Raw genomic sequence first — 13,966 nt, 5'->3', positions numbered from 1 at the left:
CATCGTAACTTTTGGATGTCACCAATTCTGTATCCATATCTTTATTAAACGTTAGGGAATCTGATTTACTAGAAGAGGTACAATGGCAATTGGCAAGTGGGGAACATATAACAGAATGATGGTACTTTTGGTGAAGAGAATCGAAGGTGGGGTCGAAGAGGACTACTTGGTGAACAAGTTCATGAAAAACTACTTGGGGGCAAAGTTTCAAAGCCTATTGGATATCACCATTTCTCTAATCACAAACTCAGAAATATTTTTTTTATATCATTGACAATACTAGGTCAGTGAGGAAATTGAATGATATTCAAGGGAACTGACCCTATTGCAAGTTACTGCAACAAACATGCTATCCGGTCTGCCCTTCCAATCCTTGCTATTCACCTTTTCCTTGAATATCATTCAGTTTGCTAACCACATTACGCAACTCTCTACATCTTAGGGCCAAATAATTTATTCATTGCAGTTGCTCACATCTACACAAGTATTTCATTAATCTTCCAAACTCTTCCTTAAGCTAGATTTGACCACTTATATTTATTCTTTATCAACCTTGTTGAGATTTTCTATTTTGTTTTATTCTCACTAATTTGACACCTGATTTACTTCCCTTTGTCTCTCTATACTTAATTTGTCCACGTAGAGCATCCACAATGGGCTTCCTAAACCACATTTTTAGACAAATTATAGGGAGGAATTAGAAAAATATAACTCCAACCTGGCTCTCTATCCATCTCCTAAAATAAGGAGATCTCTAGGAGCTCCTAAATCTGAGGAGAGAGAAACGACTCCTAGTGGCTTCCTATAATTTAATGCTGCTTTGTTTTATGCATAATTTAAACTTTTAATTAATGATTATTATTTTTTAAAATAAAGATGGACCAATCATATTGAATTAAAAAATAACTTTAGTATTTATGACTTTCTAAATTATAGAGTATGATTGGAGTTCAAATTTTTTAGAGAGCTCGTAAAATAACTTTTTTTGTGTTTTTAGCTAAATTTTAACTAAAAAATAGATAGCGTGATTATAGATGCTCTTATGGTTATTCACATTGCTCCTTGTCGAGATATGTCACTTTGTTTTATTCTCTCTAATTTTGACACATGATTTTCTTATAATTTTCAATAGTCTATCTACACTGAATTCAAGTGCGTTGAAATTTTAACAAATATTTCAAAATTTTCACAATCCAATACTAATGTAAAATGTTTAAAAGTCATTGAACATGTTAATACAATGTTAAAAAAATACAAGACCAAGATTTGAAGGTTTTTGTTTTTTAGTTTTTGCTTAAAGCATCGTTCCTAAAATTTAATAGTATTATGGATAATTATTTTTATTTTTTGTAAGAAGAGTTTTTTTTTTTAGCGATAGTTTAAACTAGAAGAGAGGGAGATTTATCTCACACACACAACTATGAGTGAGAATTCAAACTGAGACTTCGATCTTTAAATCAGGCCCTTTTTTATTGGGCTAGACCAATTGCATAAAAAAAGTATTTAAACACCAAATTCAAACCCAAAAACGAAAAGGAGTTCCAAGTCCACAAGTAGCAGCAAAAGGCTAGCGAGCACTACTTGCTAGAGGTCGGGGTTTTCTCTTTGTGAATGTGGGCCCTAAACCCCCCAAATCATTCAAAAGGACCACACACCGCGAGAGCCACGCCGCCCTTATTAACGCTACTATTTTCTCAGCGCTGTTTTCCACCATGGCAGATGGAGCCTTCTTTTAACTCATAAAAAGAATACAAATAGAGAAGAGAAGAGGAGAAGGTAATTAACATTTCTCTTTTACATTAAGGAGGGTGTATTCAATTGAGATTTTAATAGATTATAATAACATAATTTTAATGCAATGGATTTCAACAGGATTTGTAATTACAAGATTTTACTTATGATTTTAATAGATTGTAATTACATGATTCTCTTATGATTCACTTAATACTCTTTTATATTCTCCAAAGAATCAAAAGATTTGCACTAGGATTTCATATGAAATAAAAATTATATAATAATATGGATTAATTGCTTGGTATGCAAACTCTTGATTATTTTTCATGTTCTAGAGGCCCAAAGGATTATTTTTCATAAACTTTCATAAATAAACTTTCATGTTGTATAGTCTCGGTGGTTCTATGACCTCTCTTTGGTCTTTATTAATGAAAGTTCATCTTTATAAAAAATAAAAAATAAAAATCGTAGCACAGTGGTCCTTTTCTCCCAAGGGAACTAGAAGACCCAAACACTATGCATTGAAACCAAGAAATAAAGCACCCTAAAGGAAGGAAATTTCCTAGTGATGAACTTCTTCTAGTCATTCCACCGTAAACTATTTATTAGTATTATATAACAAGAAAGATAAGAAAGACTAGTTTAGATCAAAACAAATCTCTATAGTTATTTGAATAGTTATTCTCCAGTTTTTACAAAAGTAATAAAATATTATTTTATAAAATAATAAATAAATAAAGAAAAATCATTCCTAAAGAATGATGGAGTGCGCAACAAACCAAAAACACCAACTATCTTTACAGATTGGTTTCTTCTTTTATCTGTTCCACAGCAAAGCAACACAAATATACATGGATGTATGTAGGCTTGTGCCCACAACAAAGCAACATAGATAATGCAAATAGACACACAGACACACAGACACACAGACACACAGACACACACACACACACACACACACACACACACAAAGTATGATAGTATATAGGAGAACAAGTATGTGAAGAGAAAAGATGAGAACCTTCTTCACTTCTCAAGTCTGTTCTTCTCCCCCAAAACAAACCAACGTGAGAATCAGATGTAATAGGGTGTGATTTTTTATGCGGTTTGGTTTTTATATCATCCACTGAAAAGTCTCACAGAATACATCATTTAATGAAATACCTCAAAATCGGTAAGTTTTTTAATACTACCATACTTTTCTAATATTTTGAAAGTCCTAATTGAATACCACCGGACTTACATTGATGATTTTAAAATCCTAATTGAATACCATCAGATTTTTATTGATTACTTAAAAATCATAATTGAATACCACTAGACTTTTAAGTTTCAAAAAAATCTATTAAAATCCTAATTCAATACACCCCCCTAAATTTCAAGTGTTAATTTTTTTATTTAGAACCTCTCTCTCTGAGAAACTCTAAAATATTGATAACAATGTCAGAAGCTGGAAAGTAGAGGTGCTTAAAGCTTACATTAACTTACGCTTGCTTGTTTGTGATTCTCAATCCAGCAGCCTTGTATTCAGCAGGCACAGGATTACCACTCTTTCACACTGCCGTCACCAATATACAGCGAACTGGGAAGTGTCCCTCATGTTGATGTCTATAATAATGAATGGCAATCTACGTATGCTAATTTTGAAAATCAAACTACAAATGGAAGGATTTTGGAGGTAGAATGAGCATACTCTTTGAACGTTTTGTTATATAGACTTCTTATTATGGATTTATCCAAACTTAACTGCTTACTTGTTTATAGTTCTTAATGTAGGAATGTCCTCAGCCAAAAGAGAATCTGAGATCAGTCTTATCTGCATCTCAGCTAGCGGATTACACATCACAGTCGCTAACGAACACGTAAGTGGGAAATGTTTTGCATGACTATAACTACATTGAATGCATTGAGTTTTAATCCCAGAAAGTTCTTGAATAAAGTTATTGTTAACTAGAATTATTACTTCCATGCAAACACAGAAGAATATCAAATGAGGCCTTGTGAAGTAGGCATAGAAGGGGCAGCTGGGGATGAATTGGGAGGGTTCATTCTTTAATTTTCCCCTGAAGCCGTAGATCGAAGTCCTCTATGGAATAATATTCGCACCAAGTTGTAGTTCTAGCCTTAGAGCAATGCTTTTGTTCTGCAGTCGCTATTCTGGAAATGGCGCATTGTAAGAGCTGCTCTACATGACTGCTGGAATCTCAGTCTATGCATATGTATTAGTATTAAAACAAATGTTGTATCCATTTTTCTTTTCAATACTATCCTTGTGAGTATTGTATTGTGTATGCCACAATGTTCCTTATATTTCTACCCACAATGTTCTCTTCTTATTTTGGCAATCCTTAACTTCAATTCCAAATGGTGCATAAAAATCTTCACTCATTTTCCTCTGGTTTTAACAAGAAAACTTCAAAATATATTATAACCTTTGGGTTACAAGACAATGATAGATAAGACAATAAGATGATCTAGGTTCCTTCTTCAAAAGATATCATTTTCCATCAGTGCATAATGTGCATTACTTCAAAGAAGGATCATATAAACACATAACAAGGGCCCACAAAAAGGATTACTTCAAAGAAGGATCAGAGAGAACACTGAACAAGGGCCCAAACCACAAAAGGAAATGGAAGGGTGCCACAAAAGGATTTCATTGTCAACCGTCTTTAATTGCAGGATCACACCATTTATAAAATTACACATTCGCATGTGAAATTCATCGTAACTTTTGGATGTCACCAATTCTGTTGCCCATATCTTTATTAAACGTTAGAGAATCTAATTTACTAGAAGAGGTACAATGGCAATTGGCAAGTGGGGAACATATAACAGAGAGAAGAAAAAAATAATGTGAACGAGGGTACTTTTGGTGAAGAGAATCGAAGGTGGGGTCGAAGAAGACTACTTGGTGAACAAGTTCATGAAAACTACTTGGGGGCAAAGTTTCAAAAGCCTATTGGATATCACCATTTCTCCAATCACAAACTCAGAATATTTTTTTTTTAATTATCTAAATACCCTAAAGAATCACATATTAAAATAAAAACCTTTATCAGTTGGCGGTGCTAAGATTGTTTAAATCTTTCTTTTCTTTTTTTTGGGGGGGTTTTTATCTATAGAAGAATCTAGAATTAAAGTAGGGGTCTTTATATTTAGAAGAATCTGGAATTGTATAAAGGTTTTTGGGTGAACCTTGAATACTCCATTTGTTTACTGCAGCTAGATAGAGTTAAATAAATATGGTTAAGAGTGGCAAATGAATGTCGAAGGTTAAGAATTGATCCATGTTCAACATGATTTTAATTTCTTTTTAAGCATACCATATTGATGTCACATAAGTCATTTTTTATCTCACTACATGTCTAGAAGGTTAAGAATTTCTTTTTAAGTTATTATTTGTCTACGTAAAATCTTGATGATTATAAAAATGGGCCAAAAAGATTGTCATACGAAGAAAATAAAGTTAATTTAACGGTTGAATTCACGACGAGACTAATAGCGTAATAATTCGTAAAAATGCAAATTGTAATTGCCTTTCAAATTTGTTCTTCAAATAGTGTCTACATGTAACAATGTGTCATCTATTCAATGTAGTAATACTATTCTCACTTCTTTTTTTGTGTCGAATAATTGTATTCTTACTTCGTTTGTTCTTTGACGTGGAATTCAATGTAGGAAAAGGACATGAAACTTACTCTAGCACAGAAATGTAAAGTATTCTAAAAGCTAAACTTCCGAGAGGGGTTGTTGATGGAAAACACCAAAAAAAAAAAAAAAAAAAAAAAAGCGTGCAACGTCAGCCAGAACTTGTTTAGGAAGTTGAGGACTTATGAACTTGTTTAGGAAGTTGAGGACTTATAAATGCCCTGGGAGGGGTTGGGGATCAAACAGTACTGAGAGTGTGAGTGAGTTTGTTTATTAAATACAACTTCACTCTGCTGATGCCATTGCAGCTTCTTCTTGCTTGCTTTGAGAGAGAGAGAGAGAGAGAGAGAGAGAGAGAGCGAGAGCACGAGAGCGATGGGCAGCAAGTGCAACAGAAAAACAACAGGAGGGGTTTCAGTGCCTGTAGGGTTCAGATTCCATCCCACTGAAGAGGAACTGGTGAACCACTACTTGAGGAAGAAGAAACAGGATAAAGATTTTAAAGTTAACCACATCATCCCTGAAATTGCTTTCTGCAAGCACGAGCCTTGTGATTTACCTGGTAATAATCCCGTAATCTATCTCACTCTTAGTTTCTTAACTACCCATTTCTCATTAATGATGCATGGTTATGTATATACAATCAATCTTGTTCTGTTTCAATAATTGAAGAACCGGGTTGGTTTCAATTGTTATGTAAGTACAAAAACCCAAGGAAAAAAGTTATCTCTTTAGTTCTTGGGTTGGTTTCAAATTTTGATATTTTGCTTTGTGTTGCATTTGCAGGGCTCTTGTTCACAGAGCCAGACTCTCCATATCATGATATGGAGTGGTTCTTCTTCAGCCTAAAGGATTACAAATACAGCAACAGCAATCGCTCCAACAGGGCCACGCCGAAAGGCTACTGGAAAATCACAGGCAAGGAACGTGTGATCAGGGCTCGAGGGTCCAAATTTGTCATTGGGAGGAAGAGGACCTTGACCTTCTATGAAGGTCGTGTGCCTAAATCGAAGAAGACCAACTGGGTCATGCACGAGTATTATCTCATTGAAGATGAAGCCAATTCTAATCCTAAGCTGGCAAAGGTCATTCTCTTTCGTCTATGCATGATTATTTATGGGTTCCTTTCGATTATTTACAAAGTTTGTTACTTTGTGCTGTGCTTGGATTATGCAGCATCAAGTTTTGTCTATTGGATTAGTGTTTCATGTTTAATATAGTGGAGGAGTTTTAAATGCACAAACAGGTTCTGTTTGGTTGTGCTGTGTAATGCTTTTGATGTGTGTGATCTTATAAGCATTGCAATTGCTGGTTGTTGATAGCTTAATGTAGGAAGGTATTTTTGATTTTGATACGGGGTCTCCAACTTATGCAGAGGGATTTTGTTCTCTGTCGCTTGAAGAAAAAACTAGATAAGAAGGATACTTCAATCTGTGCTGAGGGTGAACCTAGCAACTGCAATTTGTCTAATTGTGAAGATCAAGTTGCAGCTGTTGTGACTCCAGAGGTGAGAATGAGCATGTTCTATACTTCAAATATTTTTGTTAGGGAACACAAGAAGTTTGTCGAAACTTAATGCATCACCCTTTCATTTAGTCACAGGATCACAGCCCCTCCACACTGCAATCACCAGCAAGCATAGAGCTGGGAGATGTTCTGCAAGCCAATGACATTAATGAAGATTGTAATGAAATGCAATCTCCATTTGGAGATAATGAGTATCATGTTACTGATAACAATGATATTTCAACCTGTGATGAAGGTGAACCGCATGGCTTCACCATGTCTGATTTCAAAAATGAAGTCGCAGATGATATGTCGCGAGAGGTGAGAATAAACTTGCTTTTTGAATATTTCTGATATGAACTTAGTATTGGGCTAAAAATTGACCTGACCTACATGTTTCTTAATCCAGCTATATGCTCAGCAAGAAAGAAACTTGGATCCAACATATACAGAACTGGAAGGTTTTATGTATATTGATGCCTCTGGTTTTGAAAATCAAGCTGGAGAGGTGAGAATAAACATGCTTTTTGAGCATTTCTAATACCAACTTCCTAATATGGAGCACAAGAAGTATTCATTAACTTACGCTAGCTTGTTTTTTATTCTTAATCCGGTGCTCAGCCAGACAAAAACCTGGATCCATGCTTTTATCCACCTCAGCCACATGATTACTGCTCCTCCACACTGCAGTCACCAATATACACCGAACTGGGAAGTGTCCCACATGCCAATGTCTATAACGATCAATGGCAGTCTACATATGATGGCAATGGACAAGTTAGAAACACCATTGCTAATTTTGAAAATCAAACTACATATGAAAGGATTTCAGAGGTGAGAATGAGCATACTCTTTTAATGTTTTATTATGTGAACTTGTTATTATGGAGATATCCAAACTTAACCGGTTGCTTGTTTATGATTCTTAATACAGGAATATCCTCAACAAGAAGAGAATCTGGAATTAATCTTTCATGCACCTCAGCTACAGGATTACACACTGCAGCTACAGGATTACACACTGCAGCCACTAATGAATACAGAAGTGGGAGATGTTTTGCATGACAATAACTATATTGAATGCAGTGAGCTTCAATCTCCAGTTTGGAGTTGATGACTCTTTTCCCACGAAGTTCTTGAATAAAGTTATTGCTAACTAGGATTATTACTACTATGAGGAAACAGAAGAATGTCAAAAGAGGCCTTGTGAAATAGGCATAGAAGGCGCAGCTGGGATGAATTGGAAGGGTTCGTTCTTTCATTTTCCCCGAAGCATCTCCCTGAAGTCGTAGATCTAGCCTTATAGCAACCAAGTTGTAGTTCTAGCCTTAGTAAATCTTTTGTTATGCAGTTTCTATTCTGGAAGTGGCGCAGTCTAGGAGCTGCTACATGACTGCTGGAATCTCAGTCCTTGTATTAGACTAGTATTACAGCCATCTACCACCAAATATTGTATCCATTTTTATTTTCAATTGTATTTTTGTGAGTATTGTATTGCGTATCCCAACCTTTTTATTGTGGAATGGAATTTCGCATATTCCTTTCTCTTCTTTATATTCGTAGTACATGCCAGCACTGAAGCAGGCTAAATTGCGTCTGCTCATAGCTGACTAAATTACATCTGTTTGACCCAACAAATAAAAAAAGAAGATATTCAATTTCTAAAGTATATTATATTCCCCACAAATCGTTGATAAAGAATCCTAAAAGCTGAACTTACGAGAGGGGTTTTTTGTTGTTGTTTTCAGAAGGACAGAAAAGAAAAAGGAAAAAAAAAAGGCAAGATGATGATAGGAAATGGGTGGGATCCACACATATGACTCATCAAGCCATGCATGGCCAGGAAGAGACCTTGGTTGGGAAGCTCAGGAGTTTTGGGATGAAACACAAGTCAAAAACCAGAGTGATAGTGCTGTGGCTTGTGGGTTGGTGAGTTTGTCTATAAATACAACTTCACTACTCTGCTGCATCTTCTCTGAAGCCAAAACATTTGATAATCTTATTCCAATTTTCCAAAACAGTTGCAGGAGGGATGAGAAGCACAACAACAGAAGAATGGTTGCTTCCCTTGCTGCGTGGATTCAGATTCCATCCCCCTGAGGAGGAAATGGTGAACCTTTTGAGGAAGAAGATGGAGGGCCAGGGCTCCCAAACCATGCCTGAAATCGATTACAAGCCTTGGAATTTATCTGATAATGAATCTATCTCACTTTTTCTTCGCTTCTTGAAGCAGATGATGCAGGGTAAGGCCTCCCAAGCCTGCCACATCATCCCTGAAATCGATGTCTGCAAGTACGAGCCTTCGGATTTAGCTGGTAATCCATTAATCTATCTCACTTTTGCTTCACTACCCATTTTCTCATTTCCAAGATATGATTTTTATGCATGCATAATCTTGATCAATTGTTCTTTTGAAGTGTTGAACTGTTGTTATGTACTTGGGACTTACCTGACATAATCCATTTATCTATCTCACTTTTTCTTGACTACCCATTTTCTCATCTCCAATTTAAAATTTCTATGTATACATAATCTTGTTCAGTAATTTAGTTGAATTCTGTTATTCATTACTTCAACACTTGAATTGGGTTGGTTTCAATATCTTGTTTTGTGTTGCGTTTTGCAGAGCTCTTGTTCCCAGACTCTCCATATCAACCTAGGATGTGGTTTTCCTTCAGCCGACCTCATTACAAATCCATCAACAGTCTTCGTTACAACAGGGCCACAAAGAAGGGATTCTGGAAAATCACAGGCAAGCCACGAGAAATCAAGTCTCAACAACTCTCCAAATCGGTCACTTGCAAAAAGAGGACCTTGACATTCCATGAAGGTAGTGTGTCTAAGTCGACGAAGACCGACTGGGTCATGCAGGAGTATTATCTCACTCAAACTGAACCGGGTTCTATTCCCAATCAGCTGAGTGACTTTGTTCTCTGCCGCATGAAGAATAAGTCAGCTCATTATGAGTCTGATAATAAGAAGCTGAAGTATGCTTCAATCTGTGATGAATCAGCTGATCCTGGTATTGGTGGCTGCGTGGCCACAAATTCTGAAGATGATCAAGTTCCTGAAAGTAATATGATTCCGGAGGCCGATAGACATCTGGCAGACAAAGAGCCAGAACATGATCTGCCTGGAAGTGGCAATCATGATGCTGGTGAACCTGATGGCTGTGTTTCATCTGATTGTGATGATATGATTCAAGAGGTGAGAATGAAACTAATTTTTGAACATTTCTGATGTAAAATTGTTAATAGGGAGCACAATAAGTATTTCAAAACTTAACGCTTGCTTGTTTGTGATTCTTAATCTGACAGCTAAGTGCTCAGCCAGGAGAATATCTGGATTTACATTTTCCTCCACCTGAGCCACCTGAGCCGGGAAATGCTTCTGTGCCATCTCCAATTGGGAATAATGATTTTTCTCTTCCATATAAGAATAATATTACAACCAATTATGACAGTAAACCAGTTAGCAACACCGCCTCTAATTTCAAGAATCAAACTAAAGATGAAAGGACGTCAGAGGTGAGAATGAACATACTCTTTGAAATTTTCATATATGAAGAACTTAATATAGAGCACAAGAAGTACAACGAAACTTAACGCTTGCTTGTGATTCTTATTCCAGGTTTATTCTCAACCAGAAGAAGATCCGGAATCATTCTTACAACTTAAGCTAGACGATTACACATGGCTTTCAAGAATATTGCAACCAGAACAGGGAAATCTTCTGCATGCCAATAACTCTATTGGATGCAATGAGTTGCAATCTCCATATCCGGAGACTGCGGCTCTTTTCCCACAATCTTATTGAATAACAAAAACATCATCATATACTCTTTTCAATGACTTCAACCTACCAAAGTCATTGGGAAGGGTTTATGATGGGGATGGTGGAGTACAACAGTGAGACAAACACTGAAGTACTTCATGGAAAATATATTCTGCATTAGCTATTGGAAAAACACTCCAATATGGTTAATGAACCACAACATTTTATTTATGGGAGAATATCAAGGAGACTTATAAACCATGAGCTCTTGTAAGAATGTGTCTCCAACTTACATTATTACAGACAGTGATATTCTCCTACAAATAATTTGAAGATTTTTCTAATAACTTCTTCGTAGTTTTGGACATTTATGTCCAAGACAAAAGACACAAGTTACTAGTCTCTGACAGACAGCAATGGTTTTGGGCAATTTGTCAAAAATCGTTTATGCGTGTGTAACTTGTTGGTACAAAGAAAGACCAGCAAATGCAAATGGTTGAAATGCCATCCAGAACTCTCTACCCTTCTCCGAATGCAACGAGTCCAGACAAACTAAAAACGTCTTTTCTCAGAAGCAGTTTTTTTGGAGACCTTACTTCCTCTTCCTCTATCAGCACAAACTAGAGATATTTCTCAGATCAGTAGACTTCTTCAACTAGTATATCTATCCTACAAATTGCAGAACACACAACCTCCATATCAACCAATATCCATTCATGTCTTCACTGCACCCATGGGAGATGCTCGGAGAAGAATCCGACTGCAGAGTGGCATCACGAGACAAGGTGAGAGAGAATCAAGCTGAAAGAATGAAACGTTTCTGACTTTCACAGCAATTAAATGACATCTGTTCTAATGAAGCTTTGACTTTGAGGAGGCTAATTGATTTCTGTTTGCAGGTCAGGGAAGCTGCAGCTCATTGTATTGCTGTTCATACTGTTTGAAGCAGACATGGAATGGGCAGCCGGCAGAAAATTAAAGGATTCTTTTATTTTCCTGGAAGCATCTCCTTCAAGCCATAAACCAAGTCCCCCCCATGGTACAATACTTCAACACCAAGTTCTAGTTCTATAGCCTTACAGGCTTGTTTTTGTTCCAGTCACTATCAATCATTATAGAAGTGTCACTATACAGGAGCTTCTGCTACATGGCTGCTGGAGTCTCAGTTTATCTATTAGTTCAACCAGACACTAGTGTGATGTTATGGTTATTGATATAGAAGCTTTGAGCTCCGTCTTTAATGGAGTAGTAGTTACTACTTACCGTTGTTTCAAAAATGTACGATTATTTTTGTATCTTGAAGGACTTAAACCTATCAATGACCTATATCAGTCTGAAACATTCCACCCTTTACCACCAAAAATTGTATCCTTTTTAATATTGCTTTTGTTATTATATCCTTGTGAATGTTGTTTATTTCCAACATTTCAACGATGAATGGAATGTTGTGTATTATTTCTTCTTTATTTTCAGTCTCACAATGTCTACCTGCTATTGCTCAGTGCAAAATTTTTCCTCTTTTCTGCTAAAGTAGAACAAATGAATAAGCACCTTCTGCCCAAGGGCAGAATAACTATGTATACCCGCACGGCTATACTATTCAATATTTAAATATGTTCTAGTTCTATATTCTTTTTGTGAACTTCGTTTTAAATTTTGTTTTCACAAAATTATTTTGGGTACATCCAAGTCTCAAACCAAGAACCCTAGTTTCCGAAATTGTTCCCAAACCTTTCTCAAGCCTCAAACCCTAACCATAAGCCTACTAAGGAATAGATACTTTCTCTTCTTTTCCAATATGGGACTCAAGTTCATGTATTTCAATCAAACTCCAACAAGCAGTTGATATTATCGAATCACGTTGCGACTTGGATTTAAGTTTCAAGACTAAAATCCATTTTTGGAATACTAAAATATTTTGGGTACTAAAACCAAATTTCTAGGATTTTCATTGAAATATTTAATACTAATTATTCACTAAAGAAATAATAATTAAAACATCATCATTAATGAAAGTATTTAAACAAGGCTAAGATATTATTTAATGAATAAAAAAGAAAATTTTAAAAAGGATATTTCAAGAGTATAACCGAGCGGCTGTACTCGTTTAATAGAATTTTTTTAAAAGGACAGCCGAGCGGCTGTACTCGTTTAATATTTTAGAAGTATAGCCGCCCGGCTGTACGTTTTGAATGGCATAATCTTGATTTCTCTTTTTTAATTACTTTATTTAGTAGTTATGTTTTAATTACTATTTACTTAGTAAATAATTAGTATTTAAACATTTGATTAAATAAAAATAATAATTACCATTTATTAAGTTAATTAAAGTATTTAGTTATTCACTAAAGAAATAATAATTAGAACATAATTAAATAAGTCTAAGATATTATTTAATTAATAAAAAGAAAATTTGTTTGGACCTAAAAGATACTAAATTTATATTTATTTTTAAATAGAACCTCTCCAGACAAAATTTCGTCGGCACAAATCTATCCCGTGAAACTTTGCGGGTTAGACTTGCCCCGACGAAATTACCTCTACAGATGAAATTTCGTTGGAGCAGAGAATTTTCGCCAGGATATATCTGTGCCTACGAAATTTAATCAGGAGAGGTTTTCAGGCCTTTAAAAAAATATATTATTATTATTATTATTATTATTTTAATTTTAGACATATAAAATTAGTTTCTTTATTTTTAATTTTTGGCCAACTTCTTTAGTTTAATATATGTGATTAAGTAATGTCATAGGCTCATAGCCTTTCTTTAATTACTTTAATTAGTAATTATGTTTAATTATTATTTCTTTAGTGAATATTTAAATATTTTACTCTTTTCATAAATTACTTAATAAATAGTAATTTTTTTTTTTTTTTTGTGGACTTTGTTTTAAATTTTTGTTTTCACAAAATTAGTTTGGGTACATCCAAGTCTCGAACCAAAAACTCTAGTTTCCGAAATTGTTCCCAAACCTTTCTCAAGCCTCGAACCCTAACCATAAGCCTAGAAAGGAGTATATACTTTTTCTTCTTTTCTAATGTGGGACTCAAGTTCATGTATTTTAATCAAAGTCCAACAAGCAGTTAATATTATCGAATTACGTTGTGACTTGGATTTAAGTTTCAAATATTTTGGGTACAAAAAACTAAATTTCTAGGATTTTTATTGAAATATTTAATACTAATTATTCACTAAAGAAATAATAATTAAAACTTAATCACTAATGAAAATATTTAAACAAGGCTAAGATATTATTTAATGAATAAAAAAGAAAATTTTAAAAAGGATATTTCAAGAGTAT

General features: G+C 34.9%; 2 protein-coding genes across 4 annotated transcripts; both read left to right on the top strand.

Moving 5' to 3' along the window:
• Positions 1 to 5,625: 5,625 nt before the first annotated feature.
• On the top strand, positions 5,626 to 8,444 carry LOC103342339 (uncharacterized). Of its 2 annotated transcripts, none has more exons than XM_016796759.2 (7): positions 5,626 to 5,947; positions 6,172 to 6,470; positions 6,761 to 6,892; positions 6,982 to 7,212; positions 7,301 to 7,399; positions 7,517 to 7,725; positions 7,825 to 8,444. In XM_016796759.2, exons 1-7 carry the CDS (start codon positions 5,761 to 5,763, stop codon positions 7,856 to 7,858), a joined length of 1,191 nt encoding a protein of 396 aa, XP_016652245.2. In that variant the 5' UTR covers positions 5,626 to 5,760; the 3' UTR covers positions 7,859 to 8,444. The 2 variants fall into 2 exon arrangements, with proteins under 2 accessions (XP_016652245.2, XP_016652243.2); XM_016796757.2 differs by having other exon boundaries at positions 5,630 to 5,947; positions 7,513 to 7,725.
• Positions 8,445 to 8,590: 146 nt separating this feature from the next.
• LOC103342387 (uncharacterized) lies at positions 8,591 to 12,130 on the top strand. 2 transcript variants are annotated; one of them, XM_089052948.1, is made up of 7 exons: positions 8,591 to 8,819; positions 8,912 to 9,205; positions 9,517 to 10,097; positions 10,208 to 10,417; positions 10,521 to 11,449; positions 11,564 to 11,703; positions 11,799 to 12,130. In XM_089052948.1, the coding sequence occupies exons 2-5, from the start codon at positions 8,923 to 8,925 to the stop codon at positions 10,704 to 10,706; spliced, it is 1,260 nt and encodes a 419-aa protein (XP_088909074.1). In that variant the 5' UTR covers positions 8,591 to 8,819; positions 8,912 to 8,922; the 3' UTR covers positions 10,707 to 11,449; positions 11,564 to 11,703; positions 11,799 to 12,130. The 2 variants fall into 2 exon arrangements, with proteins under 2 accessions (XP_088909074.1, XP_088909073.1); XM_089052947.1 differs by having other exon boundaries at positions 11,564 to 12,130.
• Positions 12,131 to 13,966: the final 1,836 nt, after the last annotated feature.

This window comes from Prunus mume, linkage group LG5 (genome assembly GCF_029339155.1).
Source record: "Prunus mume cultivar Tortuosa linkage group LG5, ASM2933915v1, whole genome shotgun sequence".
NCBI lineage: Eukaryota > Viridiplantae > Streptophyta > Magnoliopsida > Rosales > Rosaceae > Prunus > Prunus mume.
This window is presented reverse-complemented; position numbering and strand designations above follow the sequence as displayed.

Coding starts and splice junctions, on each gene's coding strand:
- LOC103342387 (XM_089052948.1), top strand. CDS start 8,923: ATGAGAAGCACAACAACAGAAGAATGGTTGCTTCCCTTGCTGCGTGGA. Junction 9,206..9,516: donor CGAGCCTTCGGATTTAGCTG/GTAATCCATTAA, acceptor TGCGTTTTGCAG/AGCTCTTGTTCCCAGACTCT. Junction 10,098..10,207: donor GTGATGATATGATTCAAGAG/GTGAGAATGAAA, acceptor TTAATCTGACAG/CTAAGTGCTCAGCCAGGAGA.
- LOC103342339 (XM_016796757.2), top strand. CDS start 5,761: ATGGGCAGCAAGTGCAACAGAAAAACAACAGGAGGGGTTTCAGTGCCT. Junction 6,893..6,981: donor CAGCTGTTGTGACTCCAGAG/GTGAGAATGAGC, acceptor CCTTTCATTTAG/TCACAGGATCACAGCCCCTC. Junction 7,213..7,300: donor CAGATGATATGTCGCGAGAG/GTGAGAATAAAC, acceptor TTCTTAATCCAG/CTATATGCTCAGCAAGAAAG.